Here is a 10,729-nt window from a genome sequence, read left to right on the forward strand (position 1 = left end):
CAGTAATGGACTCCATGTTGACTCCAACAGTCCAGTATTTTACCCCCCTCCCTCCCTCCCTCCCTCCCTCCCTCCCTCCAAACCCGGCTGGACGTTAGATTGGAACAGTAATGGACTCCATGTTGACTCCAACAGTCCAGTATTCTCCCTCCCTCCCTCCCTCCCTCCCTCCCTCCCTCCCTCCCTCCCTCCCTCCCTCCAAACCCGGCTGGACGTTAGATTGGGACAGTAATGGACTCCATGTTTACTCCAACAGTCCAGTATTTTCCCTCCCTCCCTCCCTCCCTCCCTCCCTCCCTCCCTCCCTCCCTCCCTCCCTCCCTCCCTCCTTCCCTCCAAACCCGGCTGGACGTTAGATTGGGACAGTAATGGACTCCATGTTGACTCCAACAGTCCAGTATTTCCCCCTCCCTCCCTCCTCCCTCCCTCCCTCCCTCCCTCCCTCCCTCCCTCCCTCCCTCCCAAACCCGGCTGGTCGTTAGATTGGGACAGTAATGGACTCCATGTTGACTCCAACAGTCCAGTATTTTCCCTCCTCCCTCCCTCCCTCCCTCCCTCCCTCCCTCCCTCCCTCCCTCCCTCCCTCCCTCCCTCCCTCCCTCCTTCCCTCCAAACCCGGCTGGTCGTTAGATTGGGACAGTAATGGACTCCATGTTGACTCCAACAGTCCAGTATTCCCTCCCTCCTCCCTCCCTCCCTCCCTCCCTCCCTCCAAACCCGGCTGGACGTTAGATTGGGACAGTAATGGACTCCATGTTGACTCCAACAGTCCAGTATTCTCCCTCCCTCCCTCCCTCCCTCCTCCTCCCTCCCTCCCTCCCTCCAAACCCGGCTGGACGTTAGATTGGGACAGTAATGGACTCCATGTTTACTCCAACAGTCCAGTATTTTCCCTCCCCCTCCTCCCTCCCTCCCTCCCTCCCTCCCTCCCTCCCTCCCTCCCTCCCTCCCTCCCTCCCTCCCTCCCCTCCCTCCCTCCAAACCCGGCTGGACGTTAGATTGGAACAGTAATGGACTCCATGTTGACTCCAACAGTCCAGTATTCTCCCTCCCTCCCTCCCTCCCTCCCTCCCTCCCTCCCTCCCTCCCTCCCTCCTCCCTCCCTCCCTCCCTCCAAACCCGGCTGGACGTTAGATTGGAACAGTAATGGACTCCATGTTGACTCCAACAGTCCAGTATTTTCCCTCCCTCCCTCCAAACCCCCAGCATCAGTCAGTATCCCTGTTGAGTCAGTCAGTCAGCCCCTAGACGAGCAGTCAGACCTACCCTGGCAGAGACACTGGCAGAACCCGTAGACCAGACAAACAGTCAGACTGGACGGTACCAGGCTCACACAGACTATACCCAACGTCACCCTCTGGATCACCAGCAGGTAGATGCCAAGGGGCAGGGATCCGAAGTAGAACAGCCCCAGGAGCCACACCAGAATCCTGGGGACGTGAGAACACAACTTGGACAGGGCTTCCTGAACCTCCGGCCCGTTAGAACCAACAGAGATGGAGTCCAGGCTGGGTTCTGTGTAGTGGTCTGAGCTGCCCGGGCCACGGCCTCCGGACCCCATCTCCCTCTGGACCTGCATGGTAGTGATCACCAGACAGTTGGAGGAGTGGTGCGAGGGGGAGGTGGACGACAGGCTCTTGGGGGTGAGCGTCACCTCTTTGCTGTGGTCGGAGCTCCAGGACTTATCCCTGACGGCCAGGCAGGATATGATGTTAGAGTCGTCGGGGAGTCCCGACACCTCGCATTCGCCGACCTCTGTTTCGTGTCGGCAGAAGGGACAGGAAATGCAGCCTAAGACGTCTCCCATGTCCAGGATCTTGTTGAGGCAGCGGGTACACGCCCGGTGGAGACAGTCCAGGATCTTGGGCCTGCGGTTGTGGACGTTGTAGCGCTGGTAACAGATCTTACACTCCAGGTCGTCTGTGACGGGGCTCAGGGTGGGGGTGGTGACAGGAGTGATGGTGGAGGGGGGCGTCTCATCTGGGTCAGGCTGAGGAACACTCATCATGGTCGCATGCTCTGAGGGGGAGAGAGAGGGAGAGGGAGGGGGAGGGAGGGAGAGAGAGAGGGGAGAGGGGGAGAGAGAGAGAGGGGGAGGGAGGGAGGGGAGGGAGAGAGGGAGAGAGAGAGAGGAGGGGGAGGGAGAGGGGAGAGAGGGAGGGGAGGGAGAGAGAGGGAGAGAGAGAGAGGGAGGGAGAGGGGGAGAGAGGGAGGGGAGGGAGAGAGGGAGGGGGGAGAGAGGGAGGGGAGGGAGAGGGGAGGGAGAGAGGGAGGGAGAGGGGGAGATGGGGAGAGAGGGAGGGGGAGGGAGGGAGAGAGAGAGGGAGAGAGTAGTTAGGTAATTTTTTTACACCTTATGGTACATTTTTCAATTTCATTAAAAAGGTCAATGTCCCTGTCTCTGCTCTGCAGCCTCTATCTCTACTAAAGGTTACTGTCTCCTCATGTCTCTGTCTCTGTTCTGCAGACTCTATCTCTACAGAGCTATTCATGTAGCATCCATGTAGCCTAAATCCTCCATGTTGTAAGTTCATTTGACCAAGCTGTTCATTGTGTTCTTTATAATGTGGTCGATTAGAAGGCCGGCTGTGCCTGTTTCTACTCTGAGAGATAACGTAACGACTCCTCACTGCGCCTGTTTCTACTCTGAGAGATAACGACTCCTCACTGCGCCTGTTTCTACTCTGAGAGATAACGTAACGACTCCTCACTGCGCCTGTTTCTACTCTGAGAGGTAACGACTCCTCACTGCGTGTGTTTCTACTCTGAGAGATAATGACTCCTCACTGCGCCTGTTTCTACTCTGAGAGATAACGACTCCTCACTGTGCCTGTTTCTACTCTGAGAGATAACGTAACGACTCCTCACTGCGCCTGTTTCTACTCTGAGAGATAACGACTCCTCACTGCGCCTGTTTCTACTCTGAGAGATAACGACTCCTCACTGCGCCTGTTTCTACTCTGAGAGATAACGACTCCTCACTGCGTGTGTTTCTACTCTGAGAGATAACGTAATGACTCCTCTATGTAGAGGTTATTCACTGTGTGTGTTTCTACTCTGAGAGATAACGACTCCTCACTGCGTGTGTTTCTACTCTGAGAGATAATGACTCCTCACTGCGCCTGTTTCTACTCTGAGAGATAACGACTCCTCACTGCGTGTGTTTCTACTCTGAGAGATAACGTAACATGCTGTTTATTCTGTTATGTTCATTAACTCTACTCTGTATCAGCATCCATTAAGCCTCTAAGTCTAACAGACACACACACACACACACACACACACACACACACACACACACACACACACACACACACACACACACACACACAGTAGTTCAATTAACTCAGGGAATCTCACTCTGATAATGGAATTTAATTGAGTACAGAAATCCATGTGATGAAGCACCATGGTGACAGATGGACATGTCCTGTGGTCCTCAGTGACAGATGGACATGTCCTGTGGTCCTCAGTGACAGATGGACATGTTCTGTGGTCCTCAGTGACAGATGGACATGTCCTATGGTCCTCAGTGACAGATGGACATGTCCTGTGGTCCTCAGTGACAGATGGACATGTCCATCACCATGATGTTCCGTGGTCCTCAGTGACAGATGGACATGTCCCGTGGTGCTCAGTGACAGATGAACATGTCCTATGGTCCTCAGTGACAGATGGACATGTTCTGTGGTCCTCAGTGACAGATGGACATGTCCTATGGTCCTCAGTGACAGATGGACATGTCCTATGGTCCTCAGTGACAGATGGACATGTCCTATGGTCCTCAGTGACAGATGGACATGTTCTGTGGTCCTCAGTGACAGATGGACATGTCCATCACCATGATGTTCTGTGGTCCTCAGTGACAGATGGACATGTTTGTCTGCATTTAAACCTAAAGAGATTACATTATGTTGAGTGAAGACTTGTGTTTGTCAGCATCCCAAATGGCACCCTATTCCCTATATAGTGCACTACTTTAGACCAGAGCCCTATGGCACCCTATTCCCTACATAGTGCACTACTTTAGACCAGAGCCCTATGACACCCTATTCCCTATATAGTGCACTACTTTAGACCAGGGCCGGCAGTGCTCTATATATGGTGTAGGGAATAGGGTGCCATGTTGGTGCAGCCTTGTGTTTGTCACCATGGTAGACAGAAAACAACATGTAGTTAATGCTGCCACCACCGTGCTTCACCGTAGTGATGCTGCCACCACTGTGCTTCACCGTAGTGATGCTGCCACCACCGTGCTTCACCGTAGGTATGGTGCCACCACCATGCTTCACCGTAGGGATGGTGCCAGGTTTCCTCCAGATGTGACGCTTGGCATTCAGGCCAAAGAGTTCAGTCTTGGTTTCATCAGACCAGAGAATCTTGTTTCTCATGGTCTGAGAGTCCTTTAGGTACCTTTTGGCAAACTCCAAGAGGGCTGTCATGTGCTTTTTACTGAGGAGTGGCTTCCGTCTGGCCACTCTACCATAAAGGCCTGATTGGTGGAGTGCTGCAGAGATGGTTGTCCTTCTGGAAGGTTCTCCCATCTCCACAGAGGAACTCTGGAGCTCTGTCAGAGTGACCATTGGGTTCTTGGTCACCTCCCTGACCAAGGCCCTTCTCCCCCGATTGCACTGTTTGGCCGGGCGGCCAGCTCTAGGAAGAGTCTTGGTGGTTCCAAACGTCTTCCATTTAAGAATGATGGAGCTGTGAGGTGATAGGTGAGAATGATAAAGCTGTGAATCCGGCCTCCTCAGGAAATAAACATGCCGGGTTAGCGTGGCTGTTCAGAGACGGGTTAGCGTGGCTGTTCAGAGACGGGTTAGCGTGGCTGTTCAGAGACGGGTTAGCGTGGCTGTTCAGAGACGGGTTAGCGTGGCTGGCTGTTCAGAGACGGGTTAGCGTGGCTGTTCAGAGACGGGTTAGCGTGGCTGTTCAGAGACGGGTTAGCGTGGCTGTTCAGAGACGGGTTAGCGTGGCTGGCTGTTCAGAGACGGGTTAACGTGGCTGTTCAGAGACGGGTTAGCGTGGCTGTTCAGAGACGGGTTAGCGTGGCTGGCTGTTCAGAGACGGGTTAGCGTGGCTGGCTGTTCAGAGACGGGTTAGCGTGGCTGGCTGTTCAGAGACGGGTTAGCGTGGCTGGCTGTTCAGAGACGGGTTAGCGTGACTGTTCAGAGACGGGTTAGCGTGGCTGTTCAGAGACGGGTTAGCGTGGCTGTTCAGAGACGGGTTAGCGTGGCTGTTCAGAGACGGGTTAGCGTGGCTGGCTGTTCAGAGACGGGTTAGCGTGGCTGGCTGTTCAGAGACGGGTTAGCGTGGCTGTTCAGAGACGGGTTAGCGTGGCTGTTCAGAGACGGGTTAGCGTGGCTGGCTGTTCAGAGACGGGTTAGCGTGGCTGGCTGTTCAGAGACGGGTTAGCGTGGCTGGCTGTTCAGAGACGGGTTAGCGTGGCTGGCTGTTCAGAGACGGGTTAGCGTGGCTGGCTGTTCAGAGACGGGTTAGCGTGGCTGTTCAGAGACGGGTTAGCGTGGCTGTTCAGAGATGGGTTAGCCTATGGTGAAGCCCGTTGGTGGAGAGTGGACTGTAGCCCAGGATAGGTGTTTTATTTATGGGTAGATTGCTATTTCTGTTGTGAGTGTATTTTTGGACTGGGCTCTAGTCTGTGCATTATTAAATCCAGACAAATTGAACCGTGACTTCTTTACACACCATGAGATATTCAAAGGGTGGAGAGAGATATGGAGAGAGAGGTGGTGGGTTAGAGGGGGAGAGAGAGAGGTGGGGGGTTAGAAGGGGAGAGAGATATGGAGAGAGAGAGGTGGGGGGGTTAGAGGGGGAGAGAGATGGAGAGAGAGAGGGGGGGAGCGAGATATGGAGAGAGAGGTGGGGGGTTAGAGGGGGAGAGAGAGAGGTGGGGGGTTAGAAGGGGAGAGAGATATGGAGAGAGAGAGGTGGGGGGTTAGAGGGGAGAGAGAGAGGTGGGGGGTTAGAAGGGGAGAGAGATATGGAGAGAGAGAGGTGGGGGGTTAGAGGGGGAGAGAGATGGAGAGAGAGAGGGGGGGGAGCGAGATATGGAGAGAGAGAGATGGGGAGTTAGAGGGGGAGAGAGATTGGACTTGGGGAGAGAAGGGGGGTTAGAGGGAGAGAGAGATGGGGAGAGAAGGGGGTTAGAGGGAGAGAGAGATGGGGAGAGAAGGGGGGTTAGAGGGAGAGAGAGATGGGGAGAGAAGGGGGGTTAGATGGGGAGAGGGGAGAGGGGTTAGAGGGAGAGAGAGATGGGAGAGAAGGGGGGGTTAGATGGGGAGAGGGATGGAGAGAGAGATGGGGAGAGATGGGGAGAGGGATGGAGAGAGAGATGGGGAGAGAAGCGGGGTTAGTTGGGGAGAGAAGGGGGGTTAGATGGGAAGAGAGAGATGGAGAGAGAGGAGGGGTTCAAGGGAGAGAGATGGAGAGAGAGAAGGGGGGTTAGATGGAGAGGGATGGAGAGAGAGATGGGGAGAGAAGCGGGGTTAGTTGGGGAGAGAAGGGGGATTAGATGGGGAGAGGGAAGAGGGGTTAGAGGGAGAGTGATGGAGAAAGAGATGGGGTGGGATGGAGAGAGAGGTGGGGAGAGAAGGGGGGTTAGATGGAGACAGATGAAGAGGGGGGTTAGAGGGAGAGAGAGAAGAGGGGTTCGGGGGAGAGAGATGGAGAGAGAGAAGGGGGGTTCGGGGGAGAGAGATGGAGAGAGAGAAGGGGGGTTAGAGGGAGAGAGAGGAGAGAGAGAGGAGGGGTTAGAGGGAGAGAGATGGGGAGAGAGAGAGAGAGAGAGAGAGAGAGAGAGAGAGAGAGAGAGAGCATACCAGGCAGTAGTACTATGGTGGTAATACTGTTATTATTGTAGATTATTATAGGAGTTGAAATAAGAATCCGGTCTGATCATGAAGAATAATGTCTAGTAGGACCTATTTTATTATATGAGCAGTACATTTTCACAACATTTTTTTGGCTCGCAACATCGAAGGGTGAGGGGCCTCCAATTGTTTTAATAGGCTGGGTCTTTTTACTGCCCCCCCCCTTGCTCCTGCTTCCTGACTGAAAGGTTAATTGTTGACTTGCACAGTAGCAGCTCTGCTCTCTCCTCAGCTGTCTTCTGTGGAAGAGGACTGGCTGACACCCTAGAGGGAGGAAGAGGTGGCTGTCTCTCTATGCTTACCTAATGAGCTGTTGGCACTTAGAGAGAGATGGAGAGAGAGAGATGGAGGGAGAGAGATGGAGGGAGAGAGATGGAGGGAGAGAGATGGAGGGAGGGAGGGAGGGAGAGAGATAGAGAGAGAGATGAAGAGAGAGAGGAGGGGGAGAGATGGAGAGAGAGAAGGAGGGAGGGAGGGAGAGAGATGGAGAGAGAGAGAGAGAGAGAGATGGAGAGAGAGATGGAGGGAGAGAGGAGAGAGAGAGGAGGGAGAGAGATGGAGGGAGAGAGAGAGATGGAGAGAGAGAAGGACGGAGAGAGATGGAGGGAGAGAAATGGAGGGAGAGCGATGGAGAGAGAGATGGAGAGAGAGGAGGGAGAGAGAGATAGAGAGAAGGAGAGAGAGAGAAGGAGAGAGAGAAGGAGGGAGAGAGAGATGGAGAGAGAGGAGAGAGAGAGAAGGAGGGAGAGATGGAGAGAGAGAAGGAGGGAGAGAGAGAAGGAGAGAGAGATGGTGAGAGAGAGATGGAGAGAGAGGAGAGAGGAGGGAGAGAGAAGGAGGGAGAGAGAAGGAGGGAGAGAGAAGGAGAGAGAAGGAGAGAGAGAGAAGGAGGGAGAGAGAAGGAGGGAGAGGAGGAGGGAGAGAGAGATGGAGGGAGAGAGATGGAGAGAGAGAGATGGAGAGAGAGAGATGGAGAGAGAGAGATGGAGAGAGAGATGGAGGGAGAGAGATGGAGGGAGAGCGATGGAGAGAGAGAAGGAGGGAGAGAGATGGAGAGAGATGGAGGGAGAGCGATGGAGAGAGAGAAGGAGGGAGAGAGATGGAGAGAGATGGAGGGAGAGAGATGGAGAGAGAGAGATGGAGAGAGAGAGATGGAGAGAGAGAGATGGAGAGAGAGATGGAGGGAGAGAGATGGAGAGAGAAGGAGGGAGAGAGATGGAGAGAGATGGAGGGAGAGAGATGGAGAGAGAGAGATGGAGAGAGAGAGATGGAGGGAGAGAGATGGAGAGAGAAGGAGGGAGAGAGAGATGGAGGGAGCCCTTTCCTTTCAGTCTCCCTCAGTAGCAGTAGGGGGGAAACACACTGTGCATGGTTTACTGTTTAGACATTTCCCTGGCTGTGTCGTCAAGTAACCATAGTAACACACCAATAGGTTTTGCGAAAAAAATCAAACTTCCCCAAAATGCTGGTGGGAGGATTCCCTGTCTCCTGCTTATTCCCTTTTGATTCCCGGGAATCTTCCAACCGGGATTTCTGGGGAAAAAAAAAACCTGGTGATTTTTCCAAAACCCCCACTACACCCCAATTACTTTGAAGTAACAGCCGTAGGAAAACACTGCACGATTTAATATTCACACCCCCTGCTTTTAGGGAAATACTGTTGAAGGAATTCATCAAGACATCTAGTTCCTCATCACTCATAACCACCTCGATAACACAACCCACGTTGATCAGCCACGTCGACGCCGGAGCCCAGCCGCCTCTCGAGGTTAAAGCAGTGGGTTGATGTCCCACGTAAAGGAACCTAGTGGATCAGATATTGAAAAGATGCCCCTGAGATCTGTCCCCACACACATCCATTTCTCAGGGTAAACACAAGTTCTGTGTTCACTGTATACCTAAAAAACTGAAACATCTGCTTTCATCCGAACCCCGCGGAGAGTGGGTCTGATATAGACTCAGAGTTCTGCTGTGTTGTAGAGAGTGGGTCTGATATAGACTCAGAGTTCTGCTGTGTTGTAGAGAGTGGGTCTGATTAGCTCAGGTCTGCTGTTGTAGAGTGGGTCTGATTAGACTCAGGTTCTGCTGTTGTTGTTACCAGGTCTGTGTTGACTCGGTTCTTACCAGGTCTGTGTTGTGTGGTGGTTCTATATAACTCAGAGTTCCTGTGTTGTGTTGGTCTGGTTCATTACCAGGTCTGTGTTGTGTTGCTGGTTCATTACCAGGTCTGTGTTGCTGGTTCATTACCAGGTCTGTGTTGCTGGTTCATTACCAGGTCTGTGTTGCTGGTTCATTACCAGGTCTGTGTTGCTGGTTCATTACCAGGTCTGTGTTGTGTTGCTGGCTCATTACCAGGTCTGTGTTGCTGGTTCATTACCAGGTCTGTGTTGCTGGTTCATTACCAGGTCTGTGTTGTGTTGCTGGCTCATTACCAGGTCTGTGTTGCTGGTTCATTACCAGGTCTGTGTTGTGTTGCTGGCTCATTACCAGGTCTGTGTTGCTGACATACGTGTTGCTGGTTCATTACCAGGTCTGTGTTGTGTTGCTGGCTCATTACCAGGTCTGTGTTGCTGGTTCATTACCAGGTCTGTGTTGTGTTGCTGGTTCATTACCAGGTCTGTGTTGCTGGCTCATTACCAGGTCTGTGTTGCTGGTTCATTACCAGGTCTGTGTTGTGTGCTGGTTCATTACCAGGTCTGTGTTGGTAAGTGTTGCTGGCTCATTACCAGGTCTGTGTTGCTGGTTCATTACCAGGTCTGTGTTGCTGGTTCATTACCAGGTCTGTGTTGTGTTGCTGGCTCATTACCAGGTCTGTGTTGCTGGTTCATTACCAGGTCTGTGTTGTGTTGCTGGCTCATTACCAGGTCTGTGTTGCTGGTACATTACCAGGTCTGTGTTGCTGGTTCATTACCAGGTCTGTGTTGTGTTGCTGGCTCATTACCAGGTCTGTGTTGCTGGTTCATTACCAGGTCTGTGTTGTGTTGCTGGTTCATTACCAGGTCTGTGTTGCTGGCTCATTACCAGGTCTGTGTTGTGTTGCTGGTTCATTACCAGGTCTGTGTTGTGTTGCTGGTTCATTACCAGGTCTGTGTTGCTGGTTCATTACCAGGTCTGTGTTGCTGGCTCATTACCAGGTCTGTGTTGCTGGTTCATTACCAGGTCTGTGTTGCTGGTTCATTACCAGGTCTGTGTTGTGTTGCTGGCTCATTACCAGGTCTGTGTTGTGTTGCTGGTTCATTACCAGGTCTGTGTTGTGTTGCTGGTTCATTACCAGGTCTGTGTTGCTGGTTCATTACCAGGTCTGTGTTGCTGGCTCATTACCAGGTCTGTGTTGTGTTGCTGGTTCATTACCAGGTCTGTGTTGCTGGCTCATTACCAGGTCTGTGTTGTGTTGCTGGTTCATTACCAGGTCTGTGTTGCTGGCTCATTACCAGGTCTGTGTTGTGTTGCTGGTTCATTACCAGGTCTGTGTTGTGTTGCTGGTTCATTACCAGGTCTGTGTTGCTGGTTCATTACCAGGTCTGTGTTGCTGGCTCATTACCAGGTCTGTGTTGTGTTGCTGGTTCATTACCAGGTCTGTGTTGCTGGTTCATTACCAGGTCTGTGTTGCTGGTTCATTACCAGGTCTGTGTTGTGTTGCTGGTTCATTACCAGGTCTGTGTTGTGTTGCTGGTTCATTACCAGGTCTGTGTTGTGTTGCTGGTTCATTACCAGGTCTGTGTTGCTGGTTCATTACCAGGTCTGTGTTGCTGGCTCATTACCAGGTCTGTGTTGTGTTGCTGGTTCATTACCAGGTCTGTGTTGTGTTGCTGGTTCATTACCAGACAGCAGTATGTAGA

At 52.7% G+C, this 10,729-nt stretch overlaps 1 protein-coding gene across 1 annotated transcript in view; it reads right to left on the reverse strand.

Annotated features, from left to right (window-relative positions):
* Positions 1-1,134: 1,134 nt before the first annotated feature.
* The window catches only part of LOC106591880 (E3 ubiquitin-protein ligase RNF182), a 12,431-nt gene continuing 2,836 nt past the window's right edge, over positions 1,135-10,729 (reverse strand). The window contains exon 2 of the mRNA XM_045708914.1: positions 1,135-2,019. Coding sequence (XP_045564870.1) covers positions 1,238-2,008 — 771 coding nt within the window. The 5' untranslated portion in view covers positions 2,009-2,019 and the 3' untranslated portion in view covers positions 1,135-1,237. The remainder of the gene's footprint in view (positions 2,020-10,729) is intronic.

Source organism: Salmo salar, chromosome ssa26 (genome assembly GCF_905237065.1).
Source record: "Salmo salar chromosome ssa26, Ssal_v3.1, whole genome shotgun sequence".
Taxonomy (NCBI): Eukaryota; Metazoa; Chordata; class Actinopteri; order Salmoniformes; family Salmonidae; genus Salmo; species Salmo salar.